We start from the raw sequence: 15,958 nt of genomic DNA, 5'->3' as shown, positions 1-15,958 counted from the left end.
GTTATCAGTGACAGTAAAATTGTTATGATATGTATAATAATCTTTCCCGAATCATTCCATAGTGGAGGAAGAAAAATTTTAAGCAAGTGTCCTGTAAATTTCATAACTGTAGGTTTTTCTTAAGACCTGAAATATGGATTAGTAGCAATAATATTCATTGCTGTTGCATTGTTTTGAGGGATAAAGTTTGCTTAACTTTCTTTGAATGTGCCTTTTTTGCTGAAGATACAGCTCAGATGTGAGAAGATATTATTTTAATAAGTAACATGCAAGAAATTTCATTTTTCTTTTGCATCCTTTTCTTCTTGTAGTTATTTTTTTATTTAAATAAAGAATGAAAGGACAAAGCAACCTGTGAAATGAATGTGTATGAGATAATGTCCTCTAACCTGTATGTCACTTTAGCCTTTTCCTCCATGGTAAAAATGATAATTTATAAGTGTCGTGGTTTAACCTCAGTCGGCAACTGAGCACCACACAGCCGCTCACTCACTCCCCCCCTCCCATGGGATGGGGGAGAGAATTGGAAGAGCACAAGTGAGAAAAACTCGTGGGTTGAGATAAAAACAATTTAATAATTGAAATAAAATAATAATAATAATAATAATAATACACAAAGCAAGTGATGCACAGTGCAATTGCTCACCACCCACCGACCGATGCCCAGCCAGTCCCCGAGCAGCGGCCCCCCCGGCGAGCTTTCCTCCAGTTTATGTACTGAGCATGACGTCACATGGTATGGAATGTCCCTTGGGCCAGTTTGGCTGTGCCCCCTCCCAGCTTCTTGTGCCCCTCCAGCCTTCTCAGTCGGCAGAGCATGGGAAACTAAAAAGTCCTTGGCTAGTGTAAGCACTACCTAGCAACAACTAAAACATGGGTGTGTTATCAACTTTGTTCCCATCCTAAATCCAAACCACAGCACTGTACCAGCTACTAGGAAGGAAATTAACTCTGTCCCTGCCGAAACCAGGACATAAGGGTGGGAAATAAAACCACCTAAAATATCTTTAGAAGATATTTACTGTTACATTAGATCTTGTAGAACTGGAGAAGGGCTTCCCTTCTATTTCTTTTAAGAGGTTAATAAATAAGAGAATCGGAAGTGTTAAAGCACTTGCAGAACATTGATTATGTATTATACAAGATTCCTTATGATTCAACTTTGAGAGTTTCTGGTCAAAGATGTGGGAGAAGGGAATCACAGCTTTTATGAAGTCATCAATATAAAGACTTTGATGAATAGCTTCAGGTACTTGTATTACAAAATAAGCAAAACAAAGTTGTGAGAAAATCGGCATGGTTTTAAACAGTGCAGTTACTGCTGAGGAGATTTTTACGGGAAATACATGCAGTTCAATCTAGTTCATTCATTTCAAGCAATAAGTCTTTACTGAAATGATCCCATAGATTATATTTATTGCCTTTTTTCTTCTTTCACAGTGATGTGATGAACAGTGGGATTTGTCCTGACTGTAGGAGATACACATAGCAGCATATCCAGTGTGATTTGATAGTTGTTGAGATAATTGTATTCTCATTTCATTTCTGATTTGGGAAAAGATTTTTAACTGGAAAATCTGGTTGCAGAAGAGGAAGCTGGGAGTAAAAATGAAAAAAGAAGTATTTTACTTACTTGGAAATCTATTTTCACATGTTTAAATATTTCTACTTATTAAACAATACCCTAACCAAATACCTATCTGCACGTTGTATTTCCAAATTTAAGCACTTTCTCTAAAATAAATATGCAAGTGTAAATATATTTCCCTGTCAGTTCTCAAGGGTTGCAATGTAGTCACACCAAAATGCATTCTCTGCAAGTGGAATAGATTAATGCAACAACATTTTCCTATTATGAGATGGGAACTGTATTCTGATATTTCACAGTAACATATCTGTATTCTCCCTCTGTGATATTTTGTTTCAGTTCTGTCATGGGCCTAGCTCAGCTATAGCTTGGGTTGCGGACATGCTGTATCTTTCAGACTACCGATTCAATCTTACATATAATATAGCAGAATCCATATTAATGTACTGTGCTTATCATGTGGACTTTAATCCACAAATATTAGTATCACAAAGCAAATTTTAGGATAAAAATAAACAGGACTGGATGTGTGTTTATGTTATGAGCATGGGGAATTTAGAGATTCATACTGCCCACAAAGAGACTGTAAATATGTTAGATTATTTAGACAGCTAAAATTAGGTAACATGAATCCCACTGCAGGAGTTTGACTGAATTCTCACCATTGGCATCATGAGTTGCAAAAGCAACATAGGCTCTTCTTAAGTGTCATCCAAAAAGATGTTAATATGCTTCCTTGTGGATGAAAATGCTGACACGTTGTCTATCTTAAAAAAAAACTGTGCCCAAAACCCACAACCAACCAAGCCCCTCCCCCCAAAAAAACCCCAAACCCAACAAGACCCAAAAACTCTAGCTAGGCAAAAGGCATTGAAAAGTAATATTTCACTACTAGTAATCTGGAAAAGTGAAATAGGAAATCTATTGTTTCAATGAACTTAAAAGTGCTTTTTAAATGGAATATTTAATAACCAAATTGGAAAGCCACTAGCTTGATTAAATCAACATCTGTGATGCCAGTTGAACTCTTTTTTAATCCTTCAAATAGTAGAGAACATAATTCATTAAAATTGGACAAAACGCTTGCAGTGTTTGGATGGTTTTAAAATTATTATTATTATTGGCAAACTTTCAGGATAAGAATTTCATGCAGTTTGGTGGAGTTTGCTGTAACAACGAAGCTTGTGTTTTTACCTTTTCTGAGGTACTCTTCACTACTACTGAAAATAACTATTATTTTATACAGCTGCTTGAAGCCATAGATTAGTCCTAAGATTTGTTTTTCATTTGAAGGAGAAAATTATTTATAGAAGTCAAGCATTACATCACAATACTGAACTCCATTTCATATTTCTAAATGAAACTGCAGATTAAGAGTTGTATACTCCTTTAACATATCTGAGCTGTTAAAATTATATCTCCATTCATTTTGAGTGATGTGTTTAAATGCATGTTCTATTCTAAAGTTGGAATTGTTTGGATTAAATGAGTCAAAGACAATACAAATCTCACTAAGGAAATAAAAAGATTTAAAATGCTGTTTAATGAGATGGAAAATGTTTGTTTTCTGTGTTACCAAGAACGTATTACTATTGCTTTCTTTGTAAAGAAACTACATCACAAGGGAAGAAAATCTTGTCTTTCCTGGTGCCAAGTCCTATCTTTTGTAAATCCCCAGATGTGTGTGATAAATCAGATCAGCCAAGATTTTTATGAGGAAAGTATGCCATACAATGTGCATACTCCACAAGACAGAGCTTAAATTGCCCTGATTTTATTATGTTGTTATGATGCCTAACTGAAAGTACAAGTTTTTTTCAAGTAGCATTCTGTTGATCAACTAAAAAATTAGGTTAAAATCTGAAGTACATTCTGCCAAGCGTTGCTGTATGAGAATGTAAGTAAGCTTGCACTTAAAAACTTTAACTGTGGTGTTTGTCAAAATTGCTTTTTGGACAGCTATATCATTTCTCAGTACTGTTCTTTCTGAAACACCAGATACAAACAGGAGATACAAATAGGTGTAACATTTTTTTGATCTTTTATATACTTCATTATTATGTGGTACAAGTTGGAAATGTTTCATTTCCAACCAGCCATGCTATTTGTCTGTACTTTTCTCAATGAGTATCGAAGCAACTGTTGTAGAGGGCAGAAGGGAGTATCTCTGCTGATGAGTTGCTCGTGTGTGTGCCAGATGTTGTCTATTTACAGCAGCTGTAATGTTGGCACAATAAGCACAGTTCAATAAAATTCAGCCTTAATGCAGAATAAAGATTAATTTTCTAAGCTTTTAACAGATGTCTTAAACAGAACATTTTACTTGAACAGAAACATTAAACACACAAACATGGGCCATAAAAGGGAATGCTATTTCTTACTGCATTTCTGAAATTAGATTTTGGGTTAAGTACAATGGTTTATCTGTTGATCTCTAAATACACATATTTAAAGTAGTTGTCTTGGCCATATAAGTTGTCGTGTGACCTACAGCAAGGGAGTCAAATGACACACAACTGATAAAATGACAGAGATATCATAAACATTAGAATGTGTGTATTCATTCTTCACAAGTTTTCTGCTTCCACAATTCCTGGAAAAATCTGATAGTGATGTACTGGGCCTGTTGCAATCTGTTGCAAAATAGCCATTGACTTCAATAAGGCTTGGTCTTTTATCAAACGTCTTCTGTCAGCAAACCAAACAGTGAAGCACAAAATTATTTTATTTCTTTCCTTTTTCTTCCCCATTGAACGTAGTTTTTGACAGTTTGCCTCCTGCACACTACAAAGAGACAATGGACACTATACTTGTGAGGATCCAGCAGTCAGAAACTAAACTCTCCATGCCTCAGGTTGTGGTTGCTGAATATGAAATCATGGAGCAGAGACTCGGGGAGCTCAAGGTGAGTGGTCAGGCTGTGGGAACGAATGTCTCAAATGAAAAGTTCAGAGCAACAGAATGCAAAGTTGTCATGAGTCTGCTGAAGCCTACACTACAGGTCTTGAGTGAATTATACCCATTCGGGTTTTAGCCAAGGGCTTCAGGACACGGTGGATACTTACTTATATTGATTCCTAAAGCTGAAGGATTTAAAGTGTTCTTCACCATTGAAACCAATTTTATAAGATATTGAACATGTTAAGGAAAAGCCTTTGTCCCCATGATATATAAAATATTCCTTTGATGATAGCTCTGGTAGTTAGGTATAGATTGAGCTCATTTCATTTTCCAGTTCCCAGACATGGGAACGATTGTGATTTGGAAAATGCAGCACGGGCTTTGTCAGATTTCCTGTCAGATTTACAAGCAGATACAAATGTGGAACAAGTTTTGCCAGTGGGTACAAACCTTCCCTGCATTTCAATGTTTGATATTGTTCTACTGTTGGATAGCTAATGAGCATGTTGTTTGATGCAACTAGTAATGCACATGCAGAAATAAAAAGTGGAATATAGAAAAAAAATTAGATGCAGCAAATCTGGGCTAAGAATTGCAAAAGTTTTGAGAAGAAGTAGTTAAAAACTTTAAATCATAAAAGCAGATTCTTTTTCTCCATGTATAGTCTGATTCTTTTGAAAGTGTAATCATTAGGGCTATAGGAAATTCCTATCTCAGATTAATGAAGTGTATGTGGATCACCTCTGTTAACAAGTATAAGCACCTCTGGTTATACTCTCAGTTCAACTAAAAAATCTACTTTCTAGTTTGTGTGAGAAAAGCAATTCCAAATTGCTCAGTAGAATATGTCATTGGATGTTTTAGCAAAGGTAACCTACGTTTTTAGTTTTCAGTCCTTTCTTCAGGAGTCTCACCTATGTTTGTGAAACAAAGAGAATTGCCCAACACATGAATCAGGATACTATTTGCTTCTTATTCATAGGCTCTACAAAGTTCTCTGCAAGAGCAGCAAAAAGGCCTGAACTATCTCAGCACAACTGTGGAAGACATGTCCAGGAAGGCCCCTGCAGAAGTCAGCCAAAGATATCGATCAGAGATTGAAGTGATCCTTGGCCGCTGGAAGAAATTATCAGCACAGCTAGTGGAACATTGCCAGAAACTTGAGGAGCGTATGACCAAACTCCAGCGATTCCAGGTTACCCAAACTTTTTCAGCTTCAACTACTATGTGGTGGCTTGTGGCTGTGAGACTAGCACAGAACACATTTATACACCTCAAGAAAGTAACACCAAAGTGAAATATCAAAACAGTACATAAAATGTATTAAAATGTTCGCTTGATTTTGGTGGGTCCAAGATTTTACTTTGAATTCTGATTTTGTGGCTGTTTCTGCCTATGTTGTTTCAATAGCAAAACTTACCTTTGATTTCAGTGAAATTGCTACTAGTATTCATTCCTCTGCTTACTTTTTCATGCAGCTGAAGTAGCTGTAACCATATTGACTTTAATGGATTCACTTACATAATTAAAGACATTTGTAATATGGTAGTATCTTGGCAGCAGTTGCCAGAAAGCAGAAGTGTATATGACTTACACAATTGTGTGAATTTCAGGTATTTAGAATGTCAGCGTTGGAACCTTACATTGTTCCTCTCATTGTGAAGGTCTCCTATTTACACTTATTTATAAATCACATGTATCAGCATTACAGGGGTTGTCTACGACTTAGATGTTATAAGAGTTAAAATAACTCCATTGTTAACATATTCCTGTTCTATTTCTATATAATTTCAAGGGACAGGTTTCAAAGGAATTCAGATCAACCACTCACAAAAATGGAGAAAGTATTTTTAAATTTTTTTAATATGTTTTCTCTCCTAACCCCCATGCAAATGAACACTTGCATACTCATGGGGGATATACTCATGGGGGGATATCGCAAAGAAAATTCTGAAGGTTGAGGTCCTGCAGCCATACTCAAAGCCGTGTTCTCACAGTGTGTTTCTTCTCAGTGTTGTCTCTCTGTATTTCTTCTATTTACAACATCAAATATTTCTGTTCTTGGCTTTGGTTTGCTGGTAGTAGAACATGAAACGTGATTAGCTCCATGTTGTGAATTATAATACAATAGCATGTGAACTGTATTTGTTATTTTCAGCTTAATTCAGGAGTTGTCTGGTCAGGAATAAATTTTCTGTCAAAGTATTCTTACACTTCTGCTTTTGTAGGGGCAAAAAAACTTTTTAGAGAAGAAAAAAAGTACTCATTATTTTGTTACTCTTCATCAGTTTTTAGATAAGCAAAATGGACCAAAAAATGAGGAACCATTTTATCGGTACCATTTATAATTTAGTTACTGAAATGTCACATTGCTTTAAATTGTAACTTTGGCTCCATAGCTACATCTCTGATGTTTGAAGCTGGCCATGAAATGAAGTTTAATGCTATGGTGGGGTAACCTTGGCCAGCAGCTAGATGCCCCAGCTGCTCTCTCACTCCCTGTCGTCAGCAGGACAGGGGGAGAAAATAGGATGGAAAAGCTCCTGGACTGAGATAAAGACAGGGAGATCGCTTACCAGTTAACCATCACGGGCAAAACAGACACAACTTGGGGAAAATTAAAATAGATTTGGGTAGTGAGAAACAAAGACAAAAATTAAAAAAACACCTCTCCCCCTCCCTCTTTTTCCTAGTCTGCACTCCATTGCTTTTCTCTTGTCTCCTCTCCTTCCAAGGGGTGCAGGGGGATGGGGAATGGGAGCTGCGGTCAGTCCATACCAGCTCCTCCCTGCTGCTCCTTCCTCCTCATGCTTTTCCCCTGCTCCAGCGCGGGTCCTCCCACGGGCTGCAGTCCTTCAGGAAATATCTGCTCCTGTGTGGGACTCTGCATGGGCTGCAGCTTCCTTTTGGCCACATCAACTGCTCCAGTGTGGTGTCCTCCACGGGCTGTAGGGTGGACATCTGCTCCACCGTGGACCTCTGTGGGCTGCAGGGGGACAGCCTGCATCACCGTGGTCTTCACCATGGGCTGCAGGGGAATCTCTGCTCCAGCAGCTGGAGCACCTCTTCTCCCTCCTTCTTCACTCACCTTGGTGTCTGCAGGGCTGTTTCTCACTTTTTTTCTCTCCTCCTCTGCCTGTCTGGCATTTTTGCCCTTTCTTAACTATATTATCACAGAGGCATCACTAGCTGACCGTGGGGTCATCTGTGTCCTGTGGTGGGTCCACTGGAGGCAGCTGGAACTGGCTGTGTCCAGCACAGGGCAGCACCTGGCCTCTCCTCACAGAGGCCACCCCTGCTACCAAAACCTTGCCAAATAAACCCAATATAAATAGGAAAACTGGAAAGTGGTTTTATCAATAGTATAATAAAGTATTTGCAATTGCACAAAACAGAGCAGTACACTTTGCTTGAGAAATGCAAACTTTTGTCTTTTTCTTTTTTTTCCCCTGACTTTTCTGGATAGAGCTTTAGAGGTTCCCCCACTGCTCTTAAAAGGAGAAAGTCCTGAATATTATGACCATGCTCTGTGGAGCTCGTGTTTTTAAAGCTATGCAAGCTATTGTTGCATACAAATCTTAGCCTTTATATTTATTGCTGGTCACTGTAGTACACAGTTAATAGAAAAGTCATTGTCTTTTCAACTCCTTGAGTGACTAATCTTCCAGACGATTGTTTTAGCTGTTACAATTTATGGAACGTGTCAGCATGGGATACAATGAAATCATTGTCAATAAATAAAATGCATTTACAGTCTGATTCAAACTGCAAGTCATACATTTGATCTTCACTGGTAGCTGGAGACTGATCCCTTTTCAAGTAAATCCCATCAGATCTATATTTTGCAGCGTCAATGAACTATACTTAAAGTATTCATGTTTTAAAGGTTTCATCATGAAATATGAAAGGTTTTAAAGGTTTCATCATATCAAGGTTTTAAAGTTTCATCATGAAATATGATTCTGAACTATTTTTACTGACTGATAATGGAATGCACAGTAGACACTTCAACAGTGTTTTGGTAATTGCCATTCTGAAGTATACTGATAATTTCTGTATGATTATTTTTATTAATTCAGTTCATTTTCCATGGTAGCCTGTTGTTATTAAATATATCAAGCACATTAGGAAAATGTTCCCTTTGGTTATCTATCTCTAATAGTTGTTAAGGCATTTCTGTACACGTTTTAGGGCACAGTCTGTATTCTAATGAAGTGTCCTTTTTTGTGCTTTAATTCAACTTTGCATTCAGCACATAATATCAACATGTACTTCGCTGTTAATGAAAACAGTCTGATGAACAAATGCATCATAATTTGCCTTTCAAATTTTTGCCATTTTTATTTTCAATTTTTATATTTAATTTTTATTTTAACATGTGCACCTAATTGTTTACCTAAGGTGGCATTTTAAGATAATTTTAAGTGACATTTTTTAAATCTCTTTCTACCTTTCAAGGTATTAGTTTATCTATGTAATGTTGCCTGGGACTGGTAGGGTTCCCTCTTTGCAAGCATTTGATGTTCAGCTTTTTTTATTAATTGCAAGGGTTAATTAAAGACTATGGAAAGCAAATTACTGATTACAAATATTCTAGTGCTAAAAACAGTAACTGAGGATCAGTCTCTGAAATGACTCATTGAGTCATTATATGATATTAGTTTCTGAAGTGAATCTGTTTCAATTACTGTTTCAGTTACAATTTTTTTTTTTTTTCATTCTGAGTAGTAAGGGAGTTTTTCTGTGTTGTGTTCTGGTAGAGAAATAGGCAATAGAGCATGCAACTTCCAAAAGGAGCCTGAAATTTAAAGTGAAGCACAGGAGGATTTGATAGGTGAGCCTGAATTAATTGCCAAGTACGAGTAGTCTGAACCCATACAAGGAACCAAGGAACATGCATGCAGCATCTAAACACAAATGATATCTGGAAGACATAAACTTGAGAGCCAGAAAGCTGCCTGCTTATAGACACATTAAACTTGGGCGGTAATGGTCAGAGTGCAGGCTAAAGAGTCAATGACAGTCCCAGATAAAATTGGTTTTGCTTGTTTGCTGTGTTTGTATTTTTCAGACAGTTCAATAATCTTGAAATTACGTTGCGATGAGTTTTAGTCATAGTGCCAGGATGAATGACACTATTGCCAGTCAGGTTCTGTGCGATGCAGTAAAATGTCTTTCTAATAAACAGAATGACACTAAAACACTGAAGAAGTGGATGGCTGAAGTGGATGTTTTTCTGAAGGAAGAGTGGCCTGCCCTTGGTGATTCAGAAGCACTGGAAAAGCAACTTGAGCAATGTACAGTGAGTATTACCTGCCTGCTTGGCAATTATTCGATTCTTCTCTATGAACCTAACTTACACAGAAGTTACACAAATGATTACTGTTCCTAAAAATAAATTCATGTTGTAAGGGGGTTGTCTTCTGCAATGTATTTGAACCTCCTGAATTTCCTGGGTTTGAAGGAAAATTCTGTTAAAAAATTGGAAACTTAATACAGAGAGGAGGCATACAGTGACTGTATCATTATGTATTTGTAGCAGGAGCAAAACATCAAAGAGGGTACTTTCAGCAAATAATAAGGTAGTAGCCTCAAGATAACTGTTCATTTACTTCGTTGAGTTTACAAACATTGCATGTGTATTTGTTATAAACTGTACAATCTGTGCCAGAAGATCTTTTTCTGTATCTATTATTCACACATGATTTACAAGCTTTTCTGACTGTACCGAAAGCACTTGCAGGTATTATGAGTTATATCCTTTTTTTTCACTAAACTTACAAGTTCCAGGATTTTGTCCCAGCAGAGTTTTAAAGCATCATGAAGTATTGATACTTCCATCACAGGTTTACAAATTCTTCTGCCTGTCCCAACAGAGTGTGTAAGTGCAGTGAATCTTGTAATCCATGATAGTCCCTGTCTTTATGTTCAGTGTAATTTACAAGTTCTGTAAATGCTCTGGCAGGATGTGTAAAGATTATGAAACATACTTATTGATCTTACAGAACTACGAGCTCCTCAGACTTTCTCTCTTACCCCTTATTTAAATAAAAAATTGTCATAAATTATATAGGAGAACTCTGATCTCTACAGAGTAGTAAGTTACATGTAACCCCTTTAGAATCTGTCACCTGAATTTATGAAGAGTTCGCACAAATATTAGCCATTACTGTCAAATATATAATAAAGCTACCAAAATCTTCATCATCTTTTATGTGTTTACAGTTCCAGCCTTTTCCACTCCGTAGGAAGCCCAGGTAACATCTGCAGCATTGAAGAAGGTCTTAGGAAGTAAAATTGGAAGTGGCAATTTAGAACTACCTCAGGGCTTAAATAATATTCAACCACAAATAAATTTCTAATAACTAGCCATAACCAGAGAATATCACCAGTCAGATCATTTTAAGGAAGTTATCAGGTGAATTACCAACCCAAGGGTAATGCTGGCATAGTTAATAAGATGGCTTCACAAATAATTTTCCACCATTATGATGGGATGTTCTTTCACAAATGTGAATAAGAGATCTAGGCATAGTAATAGATATATGTAATATAACCTTATATATGTGTGTATATATAGTATATACATAACATTTGAAACTTACATAAAATATACTTTGCAAATGAACTTTATCTGATATAGCATAGCTTACCACATTACAGCTGCTCATTCCTTTTTTATTTATTTTCATAGTTAAGTCTGTTAATTGTGCTCATTTGACTGGAGATCTGGACCAAAGACATGTCAGAATCTCATGTAGACACATTTTATTAGGGATAGCACATCTGAAAACTTGTGTGAATGCTGCTTGCCTAATCTTCTGCTATTCCTTTAGGCTTTAGTAAATGACATCCAGACAATCCAGCCCAGTTTGAACAGTGTTAATGAGGTTGGGAAGAAAATGAAGAGTGAAGCAGAGCCAGAATTTGCTTCCAGAATAGAGATAGAACTAAAGGATCTCAATGTTCAATGGGAACATACTTGCCAACAGGTATCAAGTCTCCTGCTGTGACTGGTTCATTTTAAATTGATAATCAGGTTTCTCATTGACAGAATTTGTCCTTCTATGCATATCCAGTAGATATGAAACTGAATTTAGACATATTTGGTTCACATTAATTAAACTTCTATTTTAGACATTTCATTTAGCATGTAGCAATACATGTAAAGTATATTTCTTTATATTATAATACAATATCTGATTATTTTATAACAAAGTTAGATACTAATATCAGATCTTAACAGCAATGTAATTTATGGCTCTTGCAAAACTAGCTTTCTGCAAGTGGTATGTAGGCATTTGCCAAAAAAATCAAGTTCTGTACTTAGTGTTGCTTTTTCTTTTGCATCATTATGTTCACATGTCATTACTCTAGATGAAATAAGACACTAAAGCAGTGAAGAGTTCAGAATTCAATAACGTGGAATTAAGAGTATGTGCACATATGCATGTGTGTAAATTACAGTCTCCAATGGTCACATGAATTTGAGAGAATGGGGCATAACAGAAAAGGACAGTTCTTTTATTTTAATTAAAGACATTCTTAATAAATAATTTTACAGATTAAGGAAGCTAAAAATTACTATTATTTCATTGATGGTATTTGGATTCTCATTCTTTATGACAGTTCAAAGGAAACGTCTTTCATGTTGTATTACTTTTACTTTTTTTTTCTACTTGCTCATTCTGTTGTCTACCTTTTTTAACGTATATATGCATAACAGTAAAACTATTACCTTTCAAGGTTGTCTAGTGTTTTCTAAAATTATTCTTCTTCACTTTATATGTGAAAAATAGCCTCTGTATATTTGTCTGATAAACATAGTTATCAAAAAAGTTGATCTTTGAAATCTGTGAGACATTTTATTGATCTAGTTCTGTAGTCTTTCCCGTTTGACTACTGCGGAGTTCTTAATTGCTTATTTTTGTAGTATTAATAAGTTGGATATCTTTGCACTTCTCTCACAGAAATTTCAAGTAATGCCTTATGAGTTTAGAAGTCCGTTACAGTTTTCTTCTGACTTCCCTGAAAATCTGCCTGTAATAGTTCCATTCAATACACAGCCTCTCTGGGCATTTCTAAGACAACTTCTTCAGTAATAGCTATTAAAACACATGAGTAGTAAATATAAAAATCAGTTTGGTAAAATCCAATTGGCATTCACATACTCTTTCCAGGTGATGGGAGATTATCCTCTCTTCTGGTGCTGTGACTGAGGAAGAGGCAATTTTGCAGGGCCACATATGGTTCTGCTTTTATACTTGTTGAACATCACCTTTTAATTGTTACTCTGTTTTGTTCTGTAAAACAACATTTATGTAGAACAACATTTATGTTTAACAGCCAGTCCTCAAGGATGAGTAACGAAGCCAGTAACAGTCAGAAACAAAGATGCAATTCCTCCTGATGTTACTGAAAATAACATTTACTGAAGTAGCATCACAGTTCAGGATGTTGGAGTGATCAACTCTGCAAGCCCAACTCTGAAAAATGGCACCAGTGCAACTAACTGTTTTTGTTGCAAACTTCTTTATACCATCGAAAGATGGCTCAGCTAATGGCTCCATCAGTTATGGACAATTTTGATAGGTTGCTGCACAATTCATAGAATCATAGAATGGTTTGGGATGGAAGGGACCTTAAATATCATCTAGTTCTAGTTCTATGCATGAGCTAGATATCATAAGTTTTATGACCCCCTACATAGTGATTGGCAAAGAATTTAACAAAAGTATTTTTCCCTTTGAGAAAAGTAGTTTCTTCCAGTAGGAGGTTCCTTTTTTACTTACCTATTTTTAGGAAATACAGCTTTCTGAGAGATTCAGTAATGACTTCATCAGTAGAAGATAGATATGCATACTGCTTTATTCGCTAGCAAGTTGCATTCAAACTGGTTAGAAGGTCACCTGACCTTATAGCTCAGGAGTCTCTGGTTTCATCCTTGGATGTATTTTCAAGGTCTCCTGTAGCTGTTCTTTTTACATCTTCTAGAAGATAGTCCCTGGGTGATTTTTTTTCAGATTCATTTTCTGATGACCTCACCATATGGTATAGAGTCTTGTTCTAGGATCATTGAAAACTCATTCTGCACAGCAATGACTCGCCAAAAAAAGGATGTATACACGTGTCATACTTTCTTGGTTACCCATTATTAATATCTATCTAATTGTTAATATCTGCCTAATTACAGCAATGTTATCAGTATGGGATTTAATTTGGTTCTTTTCAGTCTAAAACATTGTTGAGTTTGTACAGTAGCCTTGCTTCAAGTACCATATAATGTTTTCTTTCTTAAAGGCCTATGCTAAAAAGGCAGCATTAAAAGGTGGTTTGGATAAGACTGTGAGTCTCAGAAAGGATTTGTCAGAAATGCATGAATGGATAACACAAGCTGAGGAAGAATATCTGGAAAGAGATTTTGAGTATAAAACACCTGACGAATTACAGAAAGCTGTTGAGGAACTGAAGGTAAAAGATGAACTAATTCCTTGAGCTGTGTTTAAAGTTCTTTTTGAAGCTTTCGTTGTAAAGAAAGTCTACTCTTTCTTTTAGATAGGTGCCTTTTGAGATCTACTGGTTAGCCTAAAATTTAAATTAGTCAGCGGCTTGAAGTAATTTCTATCTTGAATACGTTGGAAGATATTTAATATTTCACAATACTGCATTGGTGTTTTTTTTCTCTTTGCTTTATTGGATACTTCATTTTGATGCAGCTTCAACATTCTTTTACTTAAGGAATAATTCCTAAGAATCAGGTGTCAGCAGCAGCTAACTGATAGAGTGAAATCAGATTTAGGTCTTCTCTTTATATTAGTGAGAGAGAAAAAAAAGAGTAAATCTCTTCTTCAGGACTTCAGGACTTCAGGATGCATGTTGGTATGCTCTAAGTATGCATGATTTATTATTTCTTTACTATTGCAATATAGGAACAGCATATTTTGGTCTCAAGTAAATAATGTTTCTTTCATGTGGGATAAATACGGCCTTCGAACAAAACCACTAATTCATGATACATGCTCAGATATACTCTTGCTTAGCCACTGGGTGTGGGCTAGATTTATATTTCATAGGTGAATTGTTTGGCCTGTGCTATTCAGGAAGTCAGATTATATGGCCTTAACAATCTATCCAACACTTTGTTCGCAAACTCTTCATTGCTCATAAGTTTTTGCCAGTGTTTGAGAGTATCTGACCATGCAACTGATGATCTCTGTTTACTGACAGAAATGACTTGATGCCAGTCAGAATACACAGAATATATGGAAATATATGGAACAAGTTCGTTGCACTGTAAATGAGACAAATATATCAGAAGTGAACATCTGCTCTAGAGATACAGTTCTTTTTTAGTAATTAAATAACAAAACTCAAATTTATACATTGCACTGCATAATAAAACAGGTAAAAAGTATAGTTTTAGACACAACCTCCATTATGGATTTCCTAGTGAATATTCTGTACTGCCAGCTCAAGTAAAGGTGTGTTCAAACTGTGACACCTTGACCTATGCAGATAACCAGGTCATTTGTCATGCATAGAATCATAGAATCATAGAATAGTTTGGGTTGGAAGGGACCTTTAAAGGTCATCTAGTCCAACTCCCCTGCCATGGGCAGGGACATCTTCAACTAGATCAGGTTGCTCACAGCCCCGTCCAACCTGACCTTGAATGTTTCCAGGGATGGGGCATCCACCACCTCTCTGGGCAACCTGTGCCAGTGTTTCACCACCCTCAGCATACCAAATGTCTTCCTTATATCTAGTCTAAATCTACCCCCCTTTAGTTTAAACCCATTCCCCCTTGTCCTGTTGCAACAGGCCCTGCTAAAGAGTTTGCCGCCATCTTTTTTATAAGCCCCCTTTAAGTACTGATAGGCTGCAATAAGGTCTCCCCGAAGCCTTCTCTTCTCTAGGCTGAACAAGACCAGATCTCTTAGCCTTTCTTCATAGGAGAGGTGTTCCATCCCCTTGATCATTTTTGTGACCATCCTGTGGACCCACTCCAACAGATCTGTATCTTTCATCTGCTGAGGGCTCCAGAGCTGGACGCAGTACTCCAGGTGGGGTCTCGCCAGAGCAGAGTAGAGGGGCAGAATCACCTCCCTCGACCTGCTGGCCACGCTGCTTTTAATGCAGCCCAGGATACGGTTGGCTTTCTGGGCTGTGATCACACATTGCTGGCTCATATCCAGCTTTTCATCCACCAGTACCCCCAGGTCCTTCTCAGCAGTGCTGCTCCCAATCCCTTCATCCCCCAGCCTGTATTGATACTGGGGGTTGCCCTGACCCAGGTGCAGGACCTTGCACTTGGCCTTGTTAAACCTCATGAGGTTCACAGAGGCTCGCTTCTTGAGCTTGTCCAGGTCCCTCTGGATGGCATCCCGTCCCTCTGGCGTGTCGACCGCACCACTCAGCTTGGTGTCATCTGCAAACTTGCTGAGGGTGCACTCGATCCCACTGTCTATG

At 37.1% G+C, this 15,958-nt stretch overlaps 1 protein-coding gene across 1 annotated transcript in view; it reads left to right on the top strand.

The window, feature by feature from the left end:
• Window positions 1-15,958, top strand: part of DMD (dystrophin) — a 1,204,567-nt gene that overhangs the window by 404,667 nt on the left and 783,942 nt on the right. Inside the window, 5 exon segments of the mRNA XM_009334780.1 lie at window positions 4,348-4,493; window positions 5,472-5,684; window positions 9,678-9,791; window positions 11,326-11,481; window positions 13,790-13,960. Of these exon segments, the coding sequence (XP_009333055.1) occupies window positions 4,348-4,493; window positions 5,472-5,684; window positions 9,678-9,791; window positions 11,326-11,481; window positions 13,790-13,960 (800 nt within the window).

The sequence above is a fragment of the Pygoscelis adeliae genome, unplaced genomic scaffold (genome assembly GCF_000699105.1).
Source record: "Pygoscelis adeliae isolate BGI_AS28 unplaced genomic scaffold, ASM69910v1 Scaffold91, whole genome shotgun sequence".
Taxonomy (NCBI): domain Eukaryota; kingdom Metazoa; phylum Chordata; class Aves; order Sphenisciformes; family Spheniscidae; genus Pygoscelis; species Pygoscelis adeliae.
Note: the sequence above shows the minus strand (reverse complement) of the source record. Positions and strands in the feature narration are given on the sequence as shown.